This window comes from Anas acuta, chromosome 3, assembly GCF_963932015.1.
Source record: "Anas acuta chromosome 3, bAnaAcu1.1, whole genome shotgun sequence".
In the NCBI taxonomy this organism is placed as follows: Eukaryota; Metazoa; Chordata; class Aves; order Anseriformes; family Anatidae; genus Anas; species Anas acuta.
In genome coordinates, this window is record NC_088981.1 from 3,945,368 (window position 1) to 3,971,737 (window position 26,370).

At 47.6% G+C, this 26,370-nt stretch overlaps 1 protein-coding gene across 19 annotated transcripts in view; it reads right to left on the bottom strand.

Moving 5' to 3' along the window:
- LOC137853213 (uncharacterized) overlaps positions 1-26,370 on the bottom strand; it is a 224,386-nt gene that overhangs the window by 68,627 nt on the left and 129,389 nt on the right. For 13 of the 19 annotated variants that reach the window (XR_011094329.1, XM_068675325.1, XM_068675324.1 and 10 more), the window contains 5 exons: positions 13,498-13,667; positions 12,368-12,450; positions 11,326-11,403; positions 9,094-9,219; positions 1,264-4,132 (listed from right to left, as the gene is read on the bottom strand). Coding sequence is in view for 3 of the 19 variants with exons in the window: in XM_068675332.1 (XP_068531433.1) it covers positions 1,264-1,371; positions 9,094-9,219; positions 11,326-11,403 (312 nt within the window). In the remaining 16 variants the exon portion in view is untranslated. The remainder of the gene's footprint in view (positions 1-1,263; positions 4,133-9,093; positions 9,220-11,325; positions 11,404-12,367; positions 12,451-13,497; positions 13,668-26,370) is intronic. The other 6 variants (XM_068675332.1, XM_068675333.1, XM_068675335.1 and 3 more) reach the window with 4 other exon arrangements.

The following is a 26,370-nucleotide window of genomic DNA, read 5'->3' on the forward strand; positions in this document are numbered from 1 at the left end:
ATGAGGCTGCCTACCCTGCAGAGAGGGGGCAGGATGAAAAGAAGGAGCTGGAGACCAGTTAACTTAACAATAGTGCCCTTCTGCAGTGCAGTACACAGAAAACTCATATTCAAACTCAAATTATTATTTTCCCCTCAGCTGCAATGTTCAAATAGGGCTGATCGTGATGTCCTATACAAGGACATCCACGAAGTCAGGAGGAATACTTCAAGCAGTGTGGCTGCAGGTAAAAGAACCAACAGTCACTGCTGCAATGTGGATGGATTTAAAGGCTGTTCCCTCTATTTACACATGTAGATATTGTAATGCTGCTATGCAAACAGTCCTCTGTGGACTTTTGCTTGTGGATTTTATTATAACACGTTCCTGACTATGAATGGCACCTTTCCTCTGCAATTCCTGCTGTTGTGCCCTTTGTGTTTTATTTTCAGACTCTCTTCTGGTTTTGTTACTTTTCTTGCTGGCACAATTTAAAAAGTAGGAAATCAACTTTCTCTTCTCTAAGTGATGCTCATGGCATGTGAGCTGCAGTTGAGTTGTATTCCCTGAACTTTGCAGCCACTGGAAACACGAACAGTATGTCAACTTGTTCCTGCCTTTGCAAGAGAATTCAAGGTCAAGCTGACCAGTGAACTCTCGTATTTAAACAGAGTAAGTCAATGCTCATCTACAGCACTGAAACTGCCTCTAGGAAAGATGTTAACCCTGTGCTGGGCCTCCAGACAGTGCAGGCCGTGTCATGGCTTTTAAAGCAGCTCTCTGTTGCTGTCAATAAGAGCTGGACATACTGCATATGTCTACCAGGCCTAAACAAGTGTCCCTTCTTTGGATGTGCGCCGTGCACAGGAGGCCCTCAAGGGGTTAATACATGCCATTCCCGAGTTCAGTGAAGGGACAGGGAGAGCCGAACAGCGGGAATTTCAGGATGTTAATAGCCTCTTCTCTTCCGATTGGCCCAGAACGAATGCAGGGTACAGTAAATTGTCCTTGTCAGCTTAGCTCACATGATGATATGCTTTATTTCTAGACATGCCTTGAATCTGTCCCTTGAATTTATGTTCAGAAAATAAACACTTCCAGACGGCAATAAAGCATTCAGTTGTAGCTGGCTGTTGCACAGTCTCAAGCCAACCAAAGCCATTCGCCTTAGAGTTTCTAGAGCTTGCAAAGCTTCAGCTCCGTGTCGTGCTTCCTTTGGCTCCTGCTCACATTAACAAGTGCCCCCCCACTCCACCTAGGACTTGTAGGGATGCCCCAACTTACTTCGGAAAGCTCCAGAGAGTTTTGTTTGGCTTCCATGCAGGCACCACCCCGATAGATGATGTCAGGCCCTCGCACATGCAGCCATCCCGTCTTTCACAGCAGGCAGCACTGAATCGGAGAAAATAAAAGAGAAAAAAAATCAATGGCAGCAAGTTATAAAATAAAGGTATCAATGATTCAGGATATGAATTTCCTACCATAAAAAAAAAAAAAATTAAACAGCTGTTACATTTTCGTCTGATGTGGCTAAGGAAACAACTGGTGGCTGGCTGATTTACTGATTAGGAAGGTTGTATGCAATAATCTCCAGGTGTTGCTGATAAATGCCCAAATAGAGCTGCAGTGTTTGTTTGCAACCAGTAATTTTTATGGCTATCCTCTCTCTCCACCTCAGCTCCCCTCAATAACACCAGTTTATAACTGCATAGTTACAGTATAGGGGAGTTTGGCAAAAATCAATGGTAAATGCGCATAGGAGACAACAAAAGAGCAATACAAACAGAAAAGGCCTCGTTACAGCTTTAGTTTATTAGAGGTGTGTGGATATTAAGATGTGTTTTTCAACCCAAAGGCATTAGAGGAAGAAGTACGGAGTTATATCTACCACGTTTAGGGTTGGGCAGCCAGCACCCAACAATTACACCTAGAAAATGCCTGAAGAGCCCTGTGCGTAGGCAGCTTTCATTCTGCTCACATTTTGCTGTCACTGAAGGCTCGCTTAAGAGCAGCATTGCCCTGGGCCTGCGTATAGGGCTGTGGTAACCCCCTTGCAGTGTTTGCTGGAGGTCCTTAGTTTCTTCCAGCCTTAGCTGTAGCCCTTGATGAAGCTGTGGCAACTCACAGCTTCGGTTCAGGAGATGCCCTTCTGCTCCTGGGGTGTCCCTGCAGCCTGGGGCTGATACTAGTGCTATGTGCTCAACAGTCCTGGTCCAGCTTTCTGCAGAAGACGGATGGTGCTGTTTTCCTCCAGAACAGATCAGCTTCAGGGCAAGAAGGAACCCGCACGGGGCGAGAAGTAGCTTCTCTGTGGTCCAAATGAGTCTGATGGTGAAATTTTTTAATAAGAAGTCCGGAGAATGGCGGGGGTACCGTGCTATTGTAGATTATATACTCATTGAGAGATCAGGATGCAAAAATTAGGAATACTCCCGGTATCAGGTGGAGCTGGAGTGAGTTCCCATGCACCCCTTTTTGGTGACAACAGCTGCCCATTACAGCGCCAAGGCGGCCAACAAAGGGGTGGCTGCAGAGGTGGTGGTCTCCTACCCCACAGGCGGGGAGCTGGGGGACCCCAACAGACCTAACAGGGGGGGACAGGAACAGAGCCCGGGGGCAGGGGCACTCACAGGGCCCGCCCTGGGAAGCGGTGGGGGTCTGCCCAGGGGAAAACGCTGCCCAGGGGAATTAAATCCCTGCTAAATTCCGTTGCTTTCCTTTCCCCTCCAGCACCAGGCCAGACGCCTCCCAGGCAGCGGGGATACTTTCTCATTGCTGGTTCAGCAAGGGTGTTCAAAAGCTTTTACAATTTCACAGGAAGCCAAAGGGCAATTATGCTTAACACCTCCCAGCCCCCCTTTCCTTTTCTCTGGCTATCTTGCTTTCTTCTGTTTCTCATTCACTCTCATTCCCATCCTTCCTTTCCTCTTCTCTTCCCTTGATCCCATTCAGGGACTCCAAAAGACTAATTCAGCACAGCACTGGCAGAGATAAGTTAAAACAATGAGCAGATTTGCAATTAGGGAGAGTCTGAAGCATGGGGAATTGCGCATGTTTTACAATCATCTCTTGCCGGGCAATAGGGACTTTATCTTCGGTAGATACAGCTCCTTCCTTAGCTGCCGTGGCCCCACCCTCGAGCATCAAGTGAAATTCCACATTCGCACTACGGTGCTGCAAGATTTCAAACATATCCCATTGAAAAAAAAAAAAAAAAAGTTAAAAATGTCTGCTGTACTTTGGCCAGGGCTGATTATCAATGGTGTACATGCCTTTAAAATCCTTTGTTAATGAGGTATCCTTATTACCATAATCAAACACACTTAGAAACTTGTCACAGATAAGAAAAATTCTTTACATTCTTTGCTCTGCACTTTCCTTTGGCATCTCTTCCCCATCCCCCTCAGTGACTGCTTAGCTTCTGAAGGTTAGGGACCAGTAGCGCTGGAAATTAAAGTCCTCTGTTTACCCACACAAGCAAAGAAACAGTCAAAGCTTCCTTACTTTGCTGCAGAAATGACCTGAACGGTGACCTGAGGAGACCACCCTCCTGAGAGAGGAGAGGTCACCGAGCCTCCACGCAGGATCTGCTCTGGGCATCCTCTGCAGACAGCACGAGGGAGAGATTGCAAATCATCCAAACTGTGCCAAATTATGTGTGAAGGTTTTGTAATGCAGACTACTGTCCACCAGGGATTAAATTAAGAACATCAAACCCAACACAGGAAAAATGGCATTTTATACTTACATTTGACTCGTAGTGTTTTATTTAATGCATTTTATCAACTTTTATGTCCCAAAACATCTCACCACCGGAAAATACTCAAATAAATTGAGCAATTTATGGAGAGGGCCATACAAATTTAGCATGAAAGACTCTTGCTTTTAATTTGTTCGTACAGAACATGGACTCAGACAGCCACTCAGGCAGCCATCCCATTCATTCCAGATACCACCCTGTGTTTCTCCCCGTGTTTACAGAACACCTGTCTAAATGGCACAAAAGCTTGACTTAAATGTGAGTGGTCTGACATGAATCGAGTGATTCATAATTAGAGCAAAGGTAGAAATATACTCAGCTCAGACAGGGGAGTTCACACATCACTACATGTCAGCATCCTCTGCTGCTTATCCCAGGACTGGATCATTTCACCTGAAATTACAAGATACAATGGGATTTTTAGAAATCTGACTCCTTGTTACAAAAATATATCTTATTATTTGTTGGGTGATTTTTATTTTATTTATTTATTTATTTATTTTGCTTTACATATGAACAAAACTTCTGTTTTACTGTAGCCTTTAAAGTGAAGAATTTCTTAATTTTAGATTTAAGAATATTTCTGGGTAGTAACTTTAGAAACAAGACCAGGGTAGGAAAAAAAAAAAAGATAAAAGTCTCTTGTGGAAGGGTATGAGAACCGCTCATTTTTAAATACATGCTGCTTGCCTTGTACTCCTTGATGGCTCCATCAGGACTATGATAATATATCAACCACATTCTTAGGGCTTGGTTAACCCTTATGCAACTGGAGCTGCACTGTAGGAAGCACATTTAGTCAGAAAATGTTATTTATTGCCTTTTTTTAAGCACCCCAATGAGGACAAGACCCTACAACCTTGGACTCTGTATTGCCTGGTCTAGTTTCATACCTGAAGCTCACTAAATTCTTTTACTTTGGTGATGTTACCAAGAGCTTTTCAACTCTTTCGAGCTGCTGTGGAAGGAAAAGGGAGATTTCTTCCCCTGGGTACCGGCATTAAGACTGTGTGAGATTTGTGCATTCCCAACAGCCCGTTGCCAGTGAAAGCCTCCCCTGGAACCATTCTTCTCCAGAGCCTGAGGGCAGTGGGCAAATAGTGAATATATCCTCAAGCTACTCGTGAGAGTAATGTACGTATTACCACTACCTTACAGATGCGAAACTGAGGCACAGGGATTGAATTTTTGGCTTACGGCCACATTAAGAACCTGAAGTAAGACAAATTATGAGGTACTGAGGACCACTCCGGCTCCTTTGCTGCGAAACTACACTGACTTCTGTGCAGTTCCTTCCTCTGAGGAAAACAAGCAAACAAACCATCCAAAACAAAACAAAACAAAACCACAAGAACAAACAAAACAACATCTTGGACTGGTAGATACAAAGACTGCATGAAGTGAAAAGCTGAGGAAAAATCACGCTTCTGGATATAAGGAAATTTGATTACTGAACTCACCAGAACGCTAGTAATAGAAGCCTAAATGTGTAAAGTAAACAGAATTTATTCAGAGAGTAGACTATTGCCCATGTATATGTAAATATATATATAATTTATATTAAACAGTAACATTCCGATTCTCCAACTAGTAGTGTTTGGTTAAACTTATCCACCAAATATGGGTATTCATTAGCACTCGCGTTTCGGTGGCTGAGTATCAATAAATGTGTGAAGAACAGCCACCGAAAATGTATGTGTTACTTCAGAAAGTGAAACAACATCTTCTACAACACGATATTATGTCATTAAAGCTCTTGATACTCGTATCAGCCTCTGTATTGATCTATTGTGACTGCTTGTGACCTTGTAAGGCAGTAAAATCCTATAATTTTATACAGTGGGGGACCCGATCCTATTCTGGAGCCCTGATCCAAAGCCCACAGATGTGCACAGCCGCCTCCGCGTTTGCTGCAGCCCGGTTTGGGTTAGGCTTCGCATCAACAGCCAAAACACTCCTGCAAGGACATGTGGATTGGGCCTTATAATCCACCAAGTACTTGGCTGCAGTGCTCCCTATTAAAAAGTCAGCTTTCGCCAGGAGTTGCCACACAATTACAGCGATGACAGTAGCGTCTTCGAAATTATAGGGATGACTGTAGTATCTCCGACAAGACAGTGTGGGAACTGCAGGTTAATGGTATCTCTTAATGGTGATGGCTGTAATGTAGGTTAATGGGATCATCTTTTCTTTTCCCTGGGAGAATTGGTGAATTCTTCCATTCATTGACATTATTTTTAGTAGCAAATGAAGGACTCGATTCAGACCCGGAGATGTTTTCACCAGGAGGTTTGTTTTTAGTGACGATCCCGTTCTACTACCCGAAACCAGGATCGGTGTGACCTCTGTGAGGAGCTGTGAGAAAGGCTCACCACACGCACCGACACCAGCCTGCCCCGGCGTGTTGGTGCTGCCTGTGTTTTGAGGAGCCCAGCTCCTGGGCTCACACCACCACACACCCTGGCTGTGCTCTCGGTGGCAAACACCCTGACGCAGCCCATCGAGCTGAGCCAAAATCCTTTATGCCCTGAAATCCGCCATGCGGGACATCGGGGTTTCTGCAATGCGCTTTTTGGCTTCCTGGGGAAGTTTGTCACCGATCTGCAGGCAGATCTTCCCAGCTGCAGCCCCGACCCCACTCATCCCCTCGCTAACCCCTCCGTCCTGCCCTTCAAGCCTTGCTGGCAAGGATGCTGGAGGGCACGGGCTGTTTGTCTGCACGAAAACCAAACTTTGCTGAGTTATCAGAACAAGGCACGCCTGGCTGTCAGCTTATCAGCCAGAGGAGGAAAAAAAAAAAAAAACAGAGGCTGAAGAGCACAGCTCCCAGCTCCTCGACCCCCAGTGCTGCTCCGGGGCGGTTCTGCCAGGCGGTGCAGCTGGCACCCAGGCAGGAAGAGCCCTTCAAAGGGGACCCCCTCTGTCCTTTCCCTCCGCCCCCTTTTGCTCTATCTTTCTGCTTCCCTGCCGTAACCCGTGGCTTGGCCAGGGTGCTGGGGCTGCAGCACCGAGGCCTGTGGGCAGTGTGGCCACCAGGAGGCTGGGGTGGCTGCTAATTGCCCGCCGGCCCCGTCTCCCACTCACCGAGTGCCGCCGTGACCCGCCTGAGCGAGCGAGCGCGCCGGGTCAGGGCTCGTGGGGGCCAAGTTCAAGGGCACAGGCTGGTACAGACGTATAAACAAGGGAATGGTATGTAAGCAATAAAGACATAAAGGTTAGGATCAGGGCTAGCAGTACAATAAACAGCTGTGATAACCCGGTTTGTTTATAGATAAAGAATTTACTGTAAAATCCGCAACGTGAAGGATACATTTTTTAACACTTTAAGGGATGTATATTTTTAGATCCCCTTTTATTTTTTGTTCCGTGCACTGAGCGAATGTCTCCTAACGTCCTTTTTCTTTTCCTTTCTTTTAAATCAATCCTGGAAAACGCACACTCATCACGTTAGTTAGAAACCTCCCCCTTCAGAAATCCCTCCAAACAAGCCAGCACTGTTCCACGGGACTTTAAAACTACTGCTGCAACAAATTCGGGGCGGCAGATAGCCTGGTCCTTAGTGCTTAACGCTTCCTATTAAAACAGCCACGTTTCAAGCAAGGAACATCCCTTTACATCCCATTTTTCCTAATTTAGTTTTAATAAAAGTAAGTAGGGTAAGTACAATTTCATTAGAGCTCTTGTACATTTTGCGCAGCGCATGTTTTGCCAACTTTACTTTTAAAACTATATTTCAGAGCGTAGCCAAGCATTTTGCGAAATTACTACAGTGCTTCTTAACTGTCCTGTGAGGCTGCCATCAGAAGCACAATATATTGTACTGTAGCTATTGATCCAAATGGCTACATTTCTAAAGCAGAAAATGATTGTGTAGTGAAAGCAGTGCAGAGGTGCAGTAAAATGCCCTCAAGTATATAAAGACATAAAGATTAAAGTCACCCTGCAGATTCCCTTTAACTCCTCCAAATCCACTGTGTAATGTGTTCTTTTAAGATAAATCACAAACTTTGTACAAATTAACATGACAGGTGCCAGTGTTCATAAATAAGATTGCTCCTCACCATCCAGAGGCTCAGGGAACGTTTACTTTGCTTTAAATACATGCAAAAGCTGTTAATTAAATTCCCAGATGTCAAAAGATATCTGATTATCTAGAAGGCAAAATAACACCCCAAAATTTGTCAGCCAGAATGGGATAAGAAATTGAGACTTCAGTACAGAGGCTGCCCCAGAGTGCCAATACCAACCATTTTCAGTTCTGCGCTTAGTGTTCAATAAAGTTTAGATGATCTTAAAAAGAAAATACACGGGTGGACTCTGCCATAGGCTCTTTCTCTTCCACAGCACCGAAATGCCTTTTCTAAACTTCAGAATACGCTTCTCAACGGCGTAGTTGGTAGTAGCACATATGTTACATGGGACTTAAAAAAATGCATTTGGCTGCAGGAAAAATGTATTTGCCCTTGCATTGTTTTCACGTTCATACTTGAGATCCTTTTTGGTACCAGTCATCTTCAGCACCTTTGACCTTCCCCAGATGACTCCAAAAAATGGGATATGCCTTGGAGGTGTGGTGCAGGGCTCCTAGCACACCTGAACAGCACAACCAAATGCTGATCACGGGCAGTGCTCTTCAAATCCTTAGCCTAATCAGTAACTAATGACATTATACCAATAAACGATTTCGTTTTATGTCTGCTCCGAGTCAGATTCTTCTCTGGCCTGTTTCTGCTTCCACTGTGCTCAGCAGATAATCGCTCATGGTGAGATATTTTCCCCAGTCAAGCTGATGGCCAAATTCTCCAGGATTATAAGGGAACTGGTAGATCCTAAACAGATTAATCTTTGAAGAAAGGAACCTTTCAATCTCTGGCTCCTGGCTGTTCCTGTACACAAGTAAGATATCTTGCCTATGTGTGGATGTATACTTCAGGAGCTCTGTCACTAAAATAATCAGTTGATCAAAACATCCTTATAAGTCAAATTCTGGCCCTCTCTAGCTCTGGTCAGAAGACAGATGGATGAAAAGGCATTGCTAATGCAAACCCCTATCACGCCTGGGGCCTTTCCCCTGCGCAATTATCCTGCCTGGATTATTCCTTCAGGACTGTGACTGATTTACACACTACAGGAGTGTATCTCATCTGGGAAACGAGTGCAGATTTTTAATTATTCTCTGCACCACGGTACCACTCGTAGGGTTTCAGCTGGAGCTGCTGTGCTCGGTGCTGCACATTGCAGGTGAGGACAGTGCCCGCCCAAATTGCTTCCCATCTACCCCACATGTTGGATGGAGAGAGTGAACACAAAGCAACAGTAAAAAAAAATAATAAGCAGTTGTTGTAACACCTTACCTGCCTTGCCATCTCCAAGGGCTTGGAGGTGTCACTGCCCAAAAGGAGTCCAAAGGAGGAGGCTTAGTAAGGGTCTTGTGGGGAGCTGTACAGTAGAAGCCTGATGCTGCTGGCCATAACTGTTGTCTGAAAACATAAATAAAAGGACAGCATTTTAGGAAGGGCTCCGACAAGGAGGACGAGACTTTTATGTGGAATGTGATGGGAAGAAGTCAGCGAGGGAGGCAGCAGGAGAGGACACGGAGGCTCCAGCAGATTCAGAGCCCTAGGAGCCCAGGGCTGGGCTGGGGAGGGGGCACCCTGCTGCCTGCCAGGGTGGAAGGAAATGGGGCAATGTGAAAGCACGGTGCAGGCCACCCGCCTCTGAACACCCTGAGACACTGAAATAAAACCATCCATTAGACATACAGCAAGTGGCAGCAACGAGGGCTCAGTCTCATGATCCACCAAGGAAAAGAAAAACCTGCAAGGTTAACCACAGTTCGTTTCCAAAGACCCCAATCTCTACCGACGCAGCTGATCTGCGGAGAGAACTGTTTGAAGTGGGGCAGCGAGCCTGTGTCCTTCCCACCTGGGCCACCTGCGCCCCAACATCTCCAGACGGAGTGGGGACTAGCGCAGAGGATGCAGACAGGTTGGACAAGATGCCTCCAGCTCCAAGCTTTGGTGGCTGCTTTCATCCTGCACATCTATCTGAGAAACACGCTGCTGGAGGGGACCCTGGCTGGCCACAGGAGGCATCATTAGAGCCGTGAGCTGGCCTTCAAACTACTGGCTTTGCACTTAGAAGAAATGAAGATCTGTACTGTGCGAGGGATGGATAAAAAAGGACAAATACCCACTTCTGCTCTGCTCACACAGGTAACGTGCAGAGGGCTGACACGCGTGTTTGGGGGGCTTGGAGCACGTTTCCCTTTTGAAATTGGCGGTCCCACCCGTCCCTTGACAATTGTCTGCAGAATTCAGATTTACGAGGTTCCTCACCCAGCCAATAAAACCAGGAGGGAAATAAAGAGATGTCCATAAATGACATATTTTCATGCTTTGTGCAACCTGTCTCTGCAAAGCACTTTTGAGCAGCTAAGCAATTTACATCTAATAGCAAAGTGTTTTTTAATCAGTCAGATCAATTTGTGAAGAATTGGTACATTAGGTATAGCCATATAGCAGGGATCCTTATAGCAAAGGTTTATAAGTAATTGCTCCCTGACCCACTGAACACTGTATTACTATAGAAGTTTGTATTCTATTAAGAGTTAATAAGTGACCAAAATCTAGACTAATACACTGTCAGGGTTCATTATCATTACACGTTCTTGCTATTTTTCCAGTGCCTTTTGCTCTGCCCTTCTTGCTACATATGGAAAACCTATATCAAGATGGTTGTCATGGCAATGAAAAGATTTGCATGTGTCTTATCTATCTATTTAAATACCTTCTTATGGTTTATAACTACCATAATACATCCCTCCAGCCCTGCTCATTGCTAATTTAGAGCTAGCCCAGTGTGTCTGAGGTCAGCGATACCATCAAAAGCATGTTGTCTAGACAACTCCAAAGCTACTGTCCATGGGGTAATTGTTTTATGCAAATAAAAAGTACAATGGTGACATGCTCATCCATGACTTGCATGATCCACTTGTGCCGGGCGAGAGCGATTCCGCCCTGCACGAGTGTTTGCTGCTGCATCTGCCAGTCACGGCCGCACTGGTTTGATGGTCTTTTTTGTTGCCAGTTTATTTTGGTCAGGTCTGAAGCTGGTTTGGGATGATGCAGATACTCTTAAGAGACACTAAAAATCTGCTCTATATGTATGTGTGCGTGCACATGCTCATGTGCATGTGTACAACTTCAGAGAATTAAGTAAACCTGCCCAAACCACTCCCCTCACCTAAGTTAGTCATTTTTAGAAAGGTGAACAAAAGCTCCCTTTGCACGCAGCATCGTGGCACGGGCACATAAGCATATTGCATTTGGTACCAAGGGTCTTTTGGGAGCACAATAAATTTTAAAAGCAATTTGGCAAGGATTTCAGTGGCTTTCACTCAAATGATCCAAACTTTCTGTCTACCACAAATTTAAGTTCTTCCTTTCTCCGTGTCTTTATACCTCAGCTATTTCCATCAAAACGTACTGGACTGAGAATGCTCTTTGAGAAGTCCGAGTGGAAGACAAGGAAATAATCTGCACAAACAGAAACTGCTCTTCCTCAACAGACAAAGTAATACCTACCTTGCTCTGCTTCTTTCTTTTTTTTCTTTTATCTTTCGCTCCGTCAGGAGTTCGTGCTTTGCTGCTACATTCAAATGGCTGCAAAGGTAAATGTGGTTATTACTGCATAAATCCATAATGCACGCAAGGCAGCATGCAGTTTGAAAACACAAAGAGAGGTAACAACAACAAACAAGAAGAGACATCTCTGAAATCCAAAAAAACAGACTCTTCATTCTTCTTTGATCTCCCTGGCTCAGGGTTGTGGCTTTTCAGGATGTCCATGGATTAAAACTACTTCTAAAAGTACTTCAGGATCTAGTAAGGATTTCTTTCCTGGCAAATTGTATGCTGCTGCTACCAGAGACCAATAATAATATTGGAAATGTTTAATAATTAGGTAATTGACTGATTTGTTACCAGTATTTGAATTGCTTGACCACGCTTCCAGATTAGAAATGCATTTTTCCTCGAGATAATTTATATTTGTATTCATAGTCTGAGGAAATGCCGCCTATTCCTGCAGCAGTAAATCAGGCACCATTTACCCTGCCAATACAGTTAGACAATGTTTACGTGCAGGACTACATTCATTGTTTGACTAATCCGTAAGGGGTAGATTTTCTATTGCATTTCAATAGCTCATCTACTTCAGATTGTTGTGAACTTTCTAAAGATGTGTTTTCACTTATAATAGCAGATCTTGGAGTGTAGTAATCTGGAATTGAAGTTTCAGTGACAGATTTATTCAGCTAGCGTTTTGCATGAGGCATTACCGCAAACATTATTTTGTATGTGTGTGTGTGTGTGTGTATAAATATATAATACATACATGTATCTGACAAAACCTTCCAGAGATAATTTCTGCAATTTAGCAAACTAAGGATTTCAAGTCAAGCGTCAGTTTCCGGGTGTTTTTCATAATGGATTTCACAGCAGATGACCTGACAGCTAATCTCATGATCTGAATTGCGCTCTGCAGCACAGCCCCTCAAAGGAGCGCCCTGCTTTCACATGCCACGGCCGCGCCTCGCGCCGCACATGTCCAGCGGTCCAGACTGACCTCCTCACCCTCCGTCTGGGAAACATTCCTCCTCCCGGCAGCCCATTCTTGCCGACAAACAGAGCAGGACCAGTGGGCACTGGCTGAAAGGGGACAAGAGAGGGGCCGTGAATGGAGCGTGTCTGGTACAACAATGCCAGACAATGCGTGTGAATGGGGTTGCAAACCGTGCTCCTGTTAGCGGGGCTGCCAGCAGCTTCCCTGCCCCCTCTCCCCTCGGTGTCTGGGGCTTTGCTCCCCTTCTGCAAACGGGTCAGACCCCAAAGCCAGACCCAACGGGTGGACAAAGTCAGTGGGAGCTGGGGTTCAGAAGGGGCAGGCAATCGCTGGCGGTGCCTACCAGGGGACGCGCTGCCCCTCCGTGCCCCCTCCCGCGCCACCTGCTCTGTGCTGTGCAAAACGGTGCCAAGAACAAAAGCGAAGCAGAAATTGGAGCGCAGGTGCTGCTCCTGCGGCTGGGTGAGGGCAGAAGCACCAGCGATGCTCCAGGACGGGCGGCTGGCCTCCGGTTTGGGCCTTTTTTGAAGGTGAGAGCAGCACTAATGAGGTGCGGGGTTCACACCTGGCTTTATTTCTCCTTTTTTTAAGCCGTGTTTTTGGAGGATAAAAAAAAAAAGAAAAAGAAAAAAAAGAAAAAAAGAAAAAAAGGAACTCTTTATCTACACACTGTGCTTCTCCTGTCTAATTCGCAGGAAAGGCAATGACTTCTTTAGCAGTGCAGATAAGATAAATCTTAGCAGGACGGGCTAAGAAGTTTTACAGGATACAGTTAAGCTCTGCGCTCAGTTACGCTGAGCCAAACCCAGGGTAACTTCTGAAATCAGGGGAGGGAGGCCAGTTCTGGTGAAGGTAAGATCACTATCTAGCCCGGAGTGCTGACGAATTTTGGAAAGAATTTGGACATAAACATTGCCATTTTTCCCCTACCTGGGAACATACAGAACTTCACCAGAAATACTTCATTTAAATTAAATAGAAAATGTATTTTCCGTATGCATTATAAACAGGAACCCTGAGTAACCACCGTGCCTACAGGATGAGCCTTTAGTACCCAGCAGGCCCAGAGTGCCCCAAATCCACGGGGCAGCTCCAGGCTGCGGGGTGCTCCATGGGGACTCGGGGTTTCTCACCTGGGGACTGCACCAGGAGCCTTGTTTCTGCACCTGCCAACGCCCTTTAGGAAGGGGCCGGCAGGATGAGGAGGACGGCTGGGAGCGGGGTCTTACAAAGATGCCCCCAAATCCCTCAGTGACCGGGATCAAAGAGGCTGCTCCTCCTGTAGCCCTCCTCACGGGCCTGCCTGCAAAACAAAACTTCCTGCTCGTGCTTGAGCAGCCTCCAGAAAGCAGACCTTGGAGGTGACCGTCCAGAGTGACCTCGCCAGGCCTCTATCAGCAGCTAATTCGAGCCAGCAACACAACCACAGGCGGTCACAGCGCGGGGGCACCAGCACCAGCTGCGGGGGCAAGATCCTGCCCACGTAGGCCAGGCTGGAGAAGGGACCCACCAGCTCCTGGCCTGGGAAAGCAGCCTGTCACCTTGGGGGGGGAGCGAGAAAAAAATAATAGCATTGAAACACAAATATTTAAACACAAACAAACAAAAAAGCCCCTTGGACCGCAGGGCCCGGCGCTGGCCCCTGCTGCTCTGTGTGGCTGCGGCTGGCTGTGGGGTGAGTGCTGGTCCCCGGGGCCCGGTCCCCTCCCCGTGTGGTGTCCCCCCGTGTTGGGGACAGGGAGCAGGGCCCGGAGCTGCCGTGTCCGGCTGAGCCCCCTGCCAGAGCGTCCCCGGGGACGGTGGGCAGCTGGGGGTGAGATAAAGCAGACTCCAGGCTGTTTTATCTTACGCAGGGGGCTGGCCCCAGGAGCAGGAAAGCGTAAAGGTGGTTTAAAAAAATGCAGCTTTTTTTTTTTTTTTTTTTTCTGAACATCTGGGCCTCTCCTGGAGCGTGTGCCGTGGGCAGAGCAGCCCCCCTGGCCCCGAACCTGCAATGCCCAGAGGAGAGCCAGCGCTGCAACCACTGCGAGCGGATAAAAGCACAGCGGGGGAGGAGGTCAAAACAATAAGGAGCTTTTTTTTATTATTATTTTTTTTTTTCTTAAATGCATGCCCCTGTCTGCTTAGAACAAACATTTCCATTGTGAGGAGGGATCCCAAACACCCAGCAAGAGCTAGATTTGCAGTGAAATTCGGTGAGATTTGGGTGCGTGGGTCCAGGAACACGCCACTGTGCGTGGAAGTAACGCAGATCTTCCCGCGGCTCCGGTGGCAGCACCGTGGGCAGCGGTGACCTCCGGAGCTGCAGGCACCATGGGGACAAAGCCACCTCCCTCCTGCCCTGCTCGCCCTGGCCCTGGCCCCGGCCGGCAGCTCCTGCCAGCCCCGGAGGCGCGATGGGGCCGGAGGGAGGGGAAGCGCCTTCCCCTCCTCCCCAGGCTCGTAACCAGCTAAGTTTTTGTCTCGTTATGCCTTTTAACGCAAGTAAATCCAAATAACTGTGCAGTAATGAATTATAAATGGAACAAAAATGAATATACTATTAATACTACTCCCAGAAGGGGATAAAAGGGATCAGCAGCTTTATCCCATGGTGCAGCTGAGAACTGACAGGCAGGCTGGGCTGACATTCAGAGGCCACTCTGTTTTCATAAGGGGAAGAAAAATCCCTGGCAGCGGCGAGGCGATATTTTACCCGCCCCGGCGGCCCCACGCTCGAGAGCCCCGTCTGCAGCCCCGTGGCTCCTTCCCCCGAGATAACCGCTCGCAGGAGCCGCAGCCCTAAAATGGATGCGGAGAGGATGCTCGCTCCGCCAGCGGCCGGGCTCTTCCCCTGCTCCGAGCCCTGTGAAATATGCTCGTATAAAAGAGGGAGTAAACAAAATTCGGCGCTTAACAATCTCCAGGCCTCTCGGCGCTCCCGCCGACCGACCCTGACGGCTGCCGTGGGGCGATGGGGAGGGAGCAGAGCCGAGAGCGGGGCTGCCCCGGCGCTGACCTCCCCGCAGCCAGGTGCCGCGGGGCGCCCGGGCCCCCGATAAGGCTGCTGGCGCGCAGGAATGCCGGCAGATAAGGGCCCTGCTTGCTGCGGTACTTCGTGCTCAAGAGAGGGGAGTGATCCGCCCTCACCACCTCGGATTTGTATTTTATTTTTTTTTTGGACTTCTTCCATAAGGACGGATCTCAAATGTTGCTCGGCACCGTCGGGTCTGGGGCATGCTCCTGCAGCCCGGTGGCACCGACCCGAGGGCTGATCCGAAATATGGCAAAAAGGAGAAGAGGAAACCCCAGCGATGGTTTGTGGAGGAGTTCCTTTGGCCGTGGGTCTCACTGCCCATTTCTACAGATTTCCAATCTCTTTTTGCCGAAGGCGATTCCCTCCTGTGAGCTGTGGGGAAAGCCTGCTGGCTTTTTGCTGGGCAAAGCAAACCAGGAGAAACGTCGTGGGTTTTTGCTGCCCTGCGGTGCCAGCACTGCCTGGCATCACCTGTGGCATGGTAGGGACGTGGAGGTGCAATGAGCTGCTCGCAGGGGCTCAATCCTGCTGTGTTAACATCGGCTGTACCTTGACATGGGATGGAGACACCAGCGTCCTCGGTTCAAACTAGGTTAAAAAGTTCAGAAAGCAGCATGAGGCCGTTTTCAAGAGTGACATGACTAATTTGGGTGGAAAGGAAGGATGTGCTTCATTTCTTAGGGTGTTTAACTGGAAGTGTTGTAAGGGGACAGATTTTCTTCTTGATGGACACATGATGGGGCTGAGATCAGCCTCTCCAAAGCGCTTTCATCATCTTTTATTTTTGGCTTTGACTTGGCATGAGCCATTTTCAGCGCAAGGAAATCATTTGCAGGTTAATCTCCCTCCCTGCTGCCTTCCCCCGCCCCGTGGCACAGCAGGCACGCTCCGTGCTAACGCCCTGGGACACACCGAGATAAGCAGCCCTACGGGGTGGGAGCCGGATCAGCGATAGCATCTTGTGCGAAGGAAAGAAAACCTCCAGCCACCACAGATGAAGACGATCCAACACTTCGCAGAGCCCTGGGTGACACTAATGCTGTTTACTGTTGTGCTTATGTCGCCGCTCGCCCTTAACAGGATTAGGTCATTTGAGAAAAACAAATTGCCATTCCTGCACCAACAGCTGGGGAACCGCAGCAGCCCCAGCGACGCAGCTTATCTGGCGATCGGCAGGCTGCCTGGTGGGGAGCACCAGGCCTGCTCAGCAGGGACGCGTCCCCGCGAGATGAAACGCCGATGCAGGCAGCCCTCAACCAAACGAACGCAGGGACCACAGAAGCCAGCACAGCGCCAAATAAAGCACCTGTGAAGCAGGTGGTCTCGCTGCCCAGCTCCGTAGCAGTCCTTGGGGAGAGCTGGGAAGAGATGCCCTGCACCAGCCCAGCTCCAGTGGCCACAGGAACCCGGCGGTGCTCAGCTCGCGATGCTCAGGCACCGGGGGCACAAGAGCACGGCCCCGACCCAGGGACAACCGGCAAAACCCACGCGAGCAGCACAGCAGAGATGCAGGAACGCCACGCGTCTCTGTCCTTTCCCTTCCACGATGCCCGGACTGGGAACACCACCCAAAGAAACCCCAAAAAGAGAAAAGAAAATGTACTGTTTCTTGCCAACACTGAGCGGTGCCATAAAACCTTGCCCCAGATCCATTGGCCAGCTCCAAGCCATGCACAGCACGGGTTTAGAGCAGCTGACTTGCAAACAGCCCACAAGTTTGGCTAAGCTTGTAAACGGCTTAAAAATTAACTTAAAAACTAACTTCCTCCAAAGGCTACTAATTGTTAGTTGTCATCACAGCCCGTGATTGCTGCACGAGAAGGACAGCAGTCATTTCTTCCAGGTTCAGATCAGGATACAAACGTGCCTACGGACTGACGGAGTCATTTGCTCAGTGGATGCGCACCCAGCCCTAATTGTCAGGCTGTCTGCTGAGGTCATGGAAGACTGGGTCAAAAATTACTAGAAAAAAATCATTTGGGGATGATATTTCAATTACAACTTAAAGATATGCTGGGTGCTGTCAGTAGCACAATATGGCATCGCATCTCCACTGCCCCGACCATGGGTATCAGGGGAATACTCCCGTAATTATATCAAATCCCCGGTGCCTTTTGAGGTGAGCTATCTAGAATAACCAATTTTAATAGCGTGTCACTCTTCCATCTCCTGCGCAGCAGTGGAGGGGCTGTAGAGATGCAGTAGGGGGACCTGTCCGTGCTGGCACCCAAGGGGTTTGTGCCGTGGCGAGCTGCAGTTACCAGGAGCTACGCAGACGTTTGGTGCCCACCACCACAGATAGCTGGGTCCTCACCTCTCTGCTCCAGCCTGGCTGCCTCCTGCTCGCTGCTCTGCCATGCTGCCCAGGCAAGCAGCATTTCTTCAACAAGAACGGAAACCGCATATAAAGCATCAAACTTGAATTTAAGGTGCTAAAAGTTGGCTTTAAGCTTTAACGGTGAAAATGTTGTCTTTGCTAAAAAAAATAAAATCACGCCCCTCAGCCCTCCAAAGCCTGTAAAACTTGGAAGAGATAAGGAAGCTCGGTTTCCTTCCCCTCTGCACCTCAGTGTTTTCTTCCGACTGCAAAACCTGTGCGGGGCATCCTTGTGAAGTACAAATTCTCAGAACAGACTTCAAAGCAACTAAGCTAATATTTGCATTTTTCATAACTTTACAATTATTTTATTGTGTTATAAAACTTCACGTTTGGTTTTTTTTTTCTTCAATAGTACAGACTAGGCAGGTAACTTGCATGATTTCAAGGCTGCAGCAACAAACAGGAACCCAGCTAACTGAACCAGGGTTTGCTCTGTTGGCATCAATGGCTGCAGCCAGCAGCCTACAGCCATGTACATTTGTGGCAAATGCTAGCTTGCAGGGCTTCAGAGGTAGCTTTAAAAAAATAAAAAATATTAAATGCATCAAGTGTGCAGTGCTACTAAATTTCATTTTGCACACATTGACTAAATAGCTACTCTATGAGTTGGGGTAAAAGCAAACAGGGCCAGCTTGATGAAGTCCCCGCATGCAAGGCAGGGCCAGCCACGATTCCTAGCAATGGACAGAGCCCAGCCTTGATGAGAACAGGACTTCTGCCCACAGAAACAGAGACACAAGCAAACAAAAATACGCAACCCAAACCAAAACACTAAATCTCAGTTTTAATATATTTGTAAAGGGTGGAAATACTAAGGTTTTCTCTGCTTTTATGTGGTGTTATTACCTTGATTATTTGACTAATGAAATGGAGTTTAGCTTACAGAAGTGTTTGGCACGCACTCTGCTTTCAGAAACTTGTACTACCTACAGAAACGTTTTAGTTACATAGATCTTTTTGCATGATCAGTAACAAGAAAATTAAGGGGAGTCTGATCCTGATTTCCTGTGGCTCCTTCTCCCCAGTCCGGGACTGTAAAAGGTGTATTTGCATTGTAGCATAATTTATATTCACTTCAAAGACACTTCATGGGTCATGGGAAAATGTGGGCTCTGCCGAAGATGGAGCAGGCGAAGTCTAGTGATGAGGATTTCACCTGGCATAAAGGAGCTGTGTTATTAATGGGAATCGGATGCCCCGAAGAACTGATTAACTTCAGCGTTTTCTGTACAAAATTAAATTTCCCAGGTTTCTGCTTTACCTAAGCAGAACTAGCAGAAATGAAGATTTTGAAATTATCTTCTGCCCTGTTCCCCTTATCTCAGCCTGATCTTATGGAAATCAGTCGTGCAAAACTCCCCTTGCTAGCGATTCACGGGACCCTGCTCGTGTTGTACAGTCGTGCCGTTAAACCTCGAGCAAAGGCGGGGGTTCTGTGTGAAAGCAGAAGCAAGGCACAGGTGTCACGTTTTTCTGCAGGGCTGGGGGGTCAGGAAGGAGAAATTCCCCAAAGCAAAATAGAGAGAAAAAAAATATATATATAAAGAGGAAGCAGGCTGTGGCCACAGGAAAGCATATTTCTTTAAAACCACCTCAGGAAGTTATGTTACTTTAAATTTTTCAGCTGCCGCCCTCTGAAGAAGCATGCGCTTCACTTTGTCATGTAAAGGAAAGAGTAAATTGAGCACCATAAATCGGTGGTGTGCTTACGGTGAAGGTGCTGTTTATCTGCCTGATATTTAGACTGACCTTTGCCGGGTTGTGGAGTTTGTCTGTCTGCAAATCCTCAAATCTCAAGCAGAGAGCACTCTGCCGAGAACCAACCGACCCGCGAGGAGATGAAATATTATCTCCTCCGCTGCATGCAACTTTTTCCCCGGGAGGCTGCGGGCTGCAGCCTGCTCCCCAGCCCCTCGCGAGGTCGGGCACTCGCCCACCACCAGCCCTGGCTTTCCCCCAGCATTGCCCATCTCTGCTCCTGCCGCCAGGAGCCCAGCAGAGCCCCGCTGGGGAAAGCCCAGCAGCAACACGTGCCACTCGTGGCTGCGCTGGGAGCCACCAGCCCTCTTTCTCAGCATTGCTGCCTTCTCTCCTTAAAACGCCGTGGTTTGCCGTGTTGTTTTGTTTTTTTTTTTAAAACCACCCTTTGGAAGATGGTCGTGCGGCAGAGATGGCACGGGCACTACCTTTTGTTTTCCCGAGGAAAACTACCGCTGGTTTCTGCCAAGTGTCTCCACTGCCAGTGCTTAAGATTCAGCGCCGGAGCCTGTGCTCTTCCCTTGCTTCGCGTTCCAAAGCCTTTTGCAAACATTTAAATAAACAGCCCTAGGAAGTAAGTATTAATAAATACATTTTACAGAGCTCGATTTAGTCCAGCCAGTAGGAGTTATGCACACATGAATTAGTAGCAGACTCCGAAAAGCAATCCGTGTGCCTGCAGTCCAAGTGCTGCCAGACAAAAGCTGGCTGCAGTCACTTCCCCAGCACCCCCCCAAAACAGGCTCTCGCTTCGCAGGCCAGCCCCTTGCAAACTTCCTGGGGCAGAGGACGAGCTCCTACAGAACGACGAGGTTCACCCAAGTGGGCTGAAATCGGCCATACCCTGATTTTTCATGCATCCGAGGTGGCACATCCCACGCAACGCCGCCCGTCCTCCTCTCCAGCTGCAGGAGGAAACCCCGAACGAGTTAATGCACAACGAAGCAACAGGCAAGATTTGTGAATGAACAGGCCAGAGGACTGTCAGGCCAATCTTCACACAATGATGGCTTATTCACAAAAACTAGGCTTTGAACAACCTAATTAGGACTAAGAATACATCATCCGGACAGTACTGAGCAAAGTGAAATATGTCGCAATGGGCAACGCTCTCTCTATTGTTTGCAGAGATGGCCGAGCAGCCAGCAAAACCTCCTTCCTCGAGCAGGAGGAGGGCAAAGCGGGCTTGGCATGCCTCAGCTTCCATATCCTGGGGAGACCCCAGTGCCAAGCCCCAGGCTGAGGTGCCCCCTGGTCCCTCCTTGTGTTATAGGTGAGTCCTTGCAGGATAACCCCACCCGCCCAGACCTGGCTAAAGCCCAGGACTCGAATCCAGCCTTGGGCCCCCCTCTGAAGCCAGCAGTGCAGCACCCGGAGAGCTGAGCACCTTTCCTGCCCCGCGGTGGTGTTCCCTGCTGTCTCCCCATCACCAGCCGAAAGCAACACAGCGAGACCCAGGCGCGAGCTGGAAGAGTTAATCCTCCAGCTTTTAAGCACAGATGGAGCCCGGGAGGCTTTCCTTCTTTAAAAGTACAATTGTTGTTCAGTTTCCCTCAGGTGCAGATTCATTAGCTCTTGACTGGCTCTCCTTGCTTGCTGACTACTTGTGGAAAAAGCCATTTACCCTGGTGAATGTCAAGGTTAGTTCAAACCGTCCTTGTCATCAGTCTCTCTGGCAGAAGGTCAGGGAGAAGCTTTCCTCAAATGGGCAGCGTCAAACAAAGCGGAGGCTGACTTAACTCACCTAAGGAAAGGAGACCTTCCCTGAGAGGTGATAAACATTCCCTCGGGCAAGCAGGACAGGAGATTAACCCCTCTCTGTCCTCCCATCGCCTGCTGGGCTGCCTTCAACCAGCAGCCTCCATGCCCGTGGGTCCGATCCGTCCTCACCTCCCCTTGCTGGGAGGCTCACGAGAGCACACCCTGCCTTGCAGGGAAGACTCAACCATGAAAGATGTTACCCCAGCAGCCATTAGCTTACGTCTCCTTTTGTTTTCTTGAAACTCTTAATTTAATTCTTACACCCCAGCACCGCGAGCCCCGTCACTAGCTCATATGGGAAGCATTATGGCACATAAGTAAACAATAACCACCCATTTTATACCTGCCAGCTTCGGTTCCTACGGTACACGCTGTGATGTCTTCAAGGTGGTGGGGAGCCACCCTACGTATGCAAAGAGAGGCACATGTGCTACTTAATGAAAAAGAAAAAAAAAAAATCCTGCAAAGCCTCTGTACCCTTTTGTGTGCTCTGAGCAAGCGGGCTCAAAGGATAATTAATGTGAGAAGGAAATAGTTCTGGAGGTAACGCTTTTGGTAAGAATACCATGGGTATATTACAGGAAAAGTTCTCCTGCACCTGGAACGGCCTTCGTCCACAGGGCTTTAGCCTAAGAAAATGAATGGGAAAAGCAAGAGGAGAGACTTTTGGTGCTCCTTTCATGCTCTCCGTTCACATGGGAAGAATTAGAGGAATTTTTCAGCAGGAGGGAATGAGGGCAAATTATAAACTGCCTCATCACAGGAAAATACCGAGGTTTTGACCACTCAGACTTGCAGCATTACCAGCTTGCTTCTAAGGCTTCACTCTCATCTCTGTCCCCCTGAGGCCAGGCGTAAGGGCCAGCCCCAAGGTCCCAGCAGGAGAGCCACCCCGGCTGCCTCCATGCCCATCCAAGGGGCCTGGGACCAGGGGAGAGCAGGAGGGATGGACCTGCCCTTGGTGCAGAAGCACGAAGTAGAGCATACCCATGCCAAAACTACTGCCAAAAACTACAAGGAAGAGTAAGCATTATGGAAATAAAGGCTCCACTGCTTGCTGTCCCATAGCATTTCCCAGCTAAGACACTGGCAGTCTCCTGTAAAGGCTCGTTAGAAATCTTAACACAGAAGGAAAACACCTTGCAATTAAGCAGCTTTAACTCAAAATCCTTGTGGTGATTGTATCCATTTTCCAGCTCTCTCATTTACCTACTTTCTGGAGAAGCTCGAAGTGAGAGGTGTGGTGCAGAAGAGCCCTCCTGTAAAGAAATACTTACCTGCAGTCAGTTAGACATTAGCCAGTGCCTTGAAGTTCAGAGGCTCTGAGATTCTTCAAAGAAGGTCTATTTTGAACCAGTATTTCAGCCGAGGTCAACCATGACACCCAGACCTCGCTTCAGACTTCTCTGCCCTCGCTACAACAAACATAGTTTATGGTATTTCTAATTTGTGGAAGTTTCTGAGAGACGAGCAGATCAGAAATGTAAATGACTTCAGCCCTCGGGTCAAGCAGGCAATCTGTGCCAGCGCGTGAAGGAAGCGAGTATGACAGTTCACAAAACGTTGCTCCCAGGAATGAGAGCTCTCCGTTTCCTAATAAGCTAGTGGTGGGCTTAAAGAGGACGCTACGAATCCCTCTCTCTCTCCAAATTTCCTCTGGGCTGCAGCTGGAGAGCAGACCCTGAAACCGTACAGTCTGAGACTATTAGGGGAGAGATCTGTCTACCTGAGGGCCCAGCCTTGGCCCTACTTTTGGTTATCGCATGTTTCAACATCTGTCTGAATTGCCCTGGATGGGATTCAACAGAGCTCATGCATTTCGCCCGTGTGTAAATGAGATCCTGCAAAAGCCCTTCCCAGTTTTATTGTCTGCAAGTCTCCTTCCACAATAATTCTCGACTTGTAACACACTTCTGTAAAATGAACCCAGAGATGTACAAGACCTGTCCTGTCTACTCGCATTAGAGATGGGGAGCACACGGGCGGGTTTGAAAGTAGGTCGAGGCCTTTTCATGTTCGCTCAGTTTTCAGGTCTCATTTTTATACACGCGCACATACATATTATAGGTGGGGCTGATAGCACTGCCTATTATTAAGGTTGTATGACACTTCCCATTATAAAAGACTTTTATATTTGCTTATAACTTTGCCAAACTCAAACCAGACTTTTTCTGTAATTGTGGCTTCCAGCTGCTCCACGAGAGGCCTCGGAGAAAACAGGAGTCAGCTCTCCCTGGGTATCTCCCAGTCTGAGCAACGCAGGAGAGGAAACAACAACTCGGAAGGGGACACGTGGGGAAGAGAAGGTGGAAAGAAACTCATGGGATAGCACATCAAGCAAAACTGGAACGTGGGATGGGAAGGATGGGCTACAGCCGGCCTGGCTGGGTGGGTGGGGGCTCCGCAAGAAGGAGCTAATGCTAAATGGTGAGTGGAAGAGTAAGACTGGTTGGGTAAAGCCATGGAATAAAAACACCAGTGTGAATTTAAAAAGGAAAAGAGCTGCTGTGCCTGGCCAAGCAAAGAGGCTGGGAGTCAGCTGGGGGCAACAAAACGGGGGAGCTGGGTGAGAACACCATGGTCAGACCGGAGTGGGCTGGGTGGGGAAGCAGGAACAGGATCCAACCCAAGTGCAGAAAGTCACTAAGTAGCACCAGTTGTTCTCTGTCAATGGGAAAACGTCAGGGATTTCCCAAAATAAAGGAAGAACTTTGAATGAACTTCCCAACCTATCCCTGAAAAATGAAAGCAGCACAAAGCTGAATTCAACAAACACAGGAGTCTCCTTGCTTAGCCACGGGTACTGTCTGGGGTTATCACCATATGCAGTGACACAGGTGGGAGAAGCCTCACAAGATCTTCTAGTCCCCCACCCCAAAACAGCATTGGCATCTGCCAAGTATGGATCTTTTTCTTTTCATACAACTATCATTAAGATTAAAAAAAATATATATACATATATACAGCTACCATTATTCAAAACAAACTGAGAAAATACATTGGCACCCACATATTAGAGGTTGTTTTTTTTTACCCACAGTCATATGGTTTACCTGTGCTACAAGAAACAATAGTCTACATTGACAAAGACTAACACAATTAATAACTAGAAAATCTGTAAATGCAAGCTAAAGCTTCCATACTGTGTCACTCTGTTTCTAGATATACCTCTCAGTAATTATTTGGACAGCTCAAGCAAGATCTTCAGGCAAAATTGCCCCAAAGCAAGATCTTTAGGCAAAATTGAAGTGGGCGCGAATGGAAGGTTAGAACTGGTCTTTTGTCTTCTCACTTGGAGCTGGGAGATGTGAGAGCATCTCACGGTAGGGGCACACCACCATAGAGATAATTTGTGTCAAACTCAAGCTCTGCATTGACAGATAGCTAAGTACAATAACAATTATAATAATAAAAGCCAGGCACTAGTACATGCTGTGTGTACGGATGTTTCTTGCCCTTGAAAATAGCAAGAGAACGGTAGAGATCCATGTAACTATCACTTAGTAAGCTAAAAAATGCGTAAGCTAAAAACACGTGTGTGTTTCCAGATGAATTAGAGAGAGAAGTTCTCTGATGCAAATTCTTAAATACAGGTTTGAGATGGTTAGTACGCTGTAACACATCAGAAGATGCCACTGTGGTTTTGCAAAAGGAACAAAATGGAAGGTATCATTTAGAAGGCTTCACATATTACAGAGATGTGGATATTGCTTCAATGTTTTTCTTAACCAACCGGCATTTAGTGTTCCAGTTTTAAGGTGGCTGCTTGTGCTGTTGGTGACTGATTGCTAACAATTGTTTTGGACCACACTCTCGTCCCAGAGCTTTAAGCAGACCCCAGGAATACTGAGTCACCACATTCCTCTGACACATTGGGTAATGGAAATGGTGAAAGGGTGAAACCTAAAACCAACGCCACTGCCAAGAAACAAATAAAAAATAGGGTTTGGAAGGGATATATAGAAATTATTCTTGAGGGTATAAAACAACCTCTAACTACTAGTGGCTCAGATGAAGTCTTCTTGTGGATGTTCTACATCTGCGTATTCATTTCCTGCATCTTTCTTTGGTGCATCTAATGCAGACTAGATTTGTTCCCCATCTGATGCAGTATGGCAAACTGCACATAATAATAAACTGAAAGGCCACGTTGTCCCTTCAGCTGTACACCATGCCCCAGAAGGTGGCAGACCAAAGTTGCACTTTTTGTCCTGGTGGCAGACGTGTGCTAGGAATCCAGACATTTTTGGCTGAAGCTCAGTGTGGCTGGAGGTGAGCATGGCCATAACACATTGATATTCCATAAATTTTCTTGCATAGAAAAAACTGAGAATGCATACAAATGAAGAAATAACAGAAAGTTAAGTTTAAGTCAAGTTCTGAAAATTTAAGAAGCGCCAAACTGGAAGTTGACTGGTCAACTTTAATTTAGGCTCCTTCCTTGTACAATGGCATTTTGATTCAGTCTTTAATTACATGATCACTTAATGTTTGTTTCACAAGATCATTTCCTCATTCAGTGCAAAGCAGTTGCCCAGGCAACCTTCATCTTTGCATTTTCAAATTTTGAGTGCTCAATTCAACAGTGTTTTGTTGTGTTGTTTTGTTGTGTTTCATTCCTTCTTTTTTTAAAAAAATTATTTGTAAGGAATAACTGCGGCCCAGTCTGGGTGGTTTCCTTGGGGATGTACATTGCTTCTCTGAGAGGAACGAAGTTCTTCTCTGCGAAAGTGCCCGTTTTTCCATGACCATGGAAATAATTGTTCTGGCAGCCAACTGCTCCTCCACTTCCCCAGCCAAAACAAGGCTGCAGACGACAAGTGCTGCTGAGACATCTCTCTCCTGAGGTCCATCGCAGCAGAAAGCACCACAAATGCTCAAAGTGTTCTCAAACCCACCTCCAAATACTTGAGACTGACCTCCGACCAAAACAACGTGACCACTGTTTCAGCCACCTGGTGATCCCCGGCCTCCCAGCGCCCACACCCGGCGCAGGCACGAGCAGGGATGCGGCAGCGCAGAGTGAGATATGCTCGTGGCTATCACAGCACTACGTTACTTACTGTTCCACCCTGGCCCCCAATTAACTCC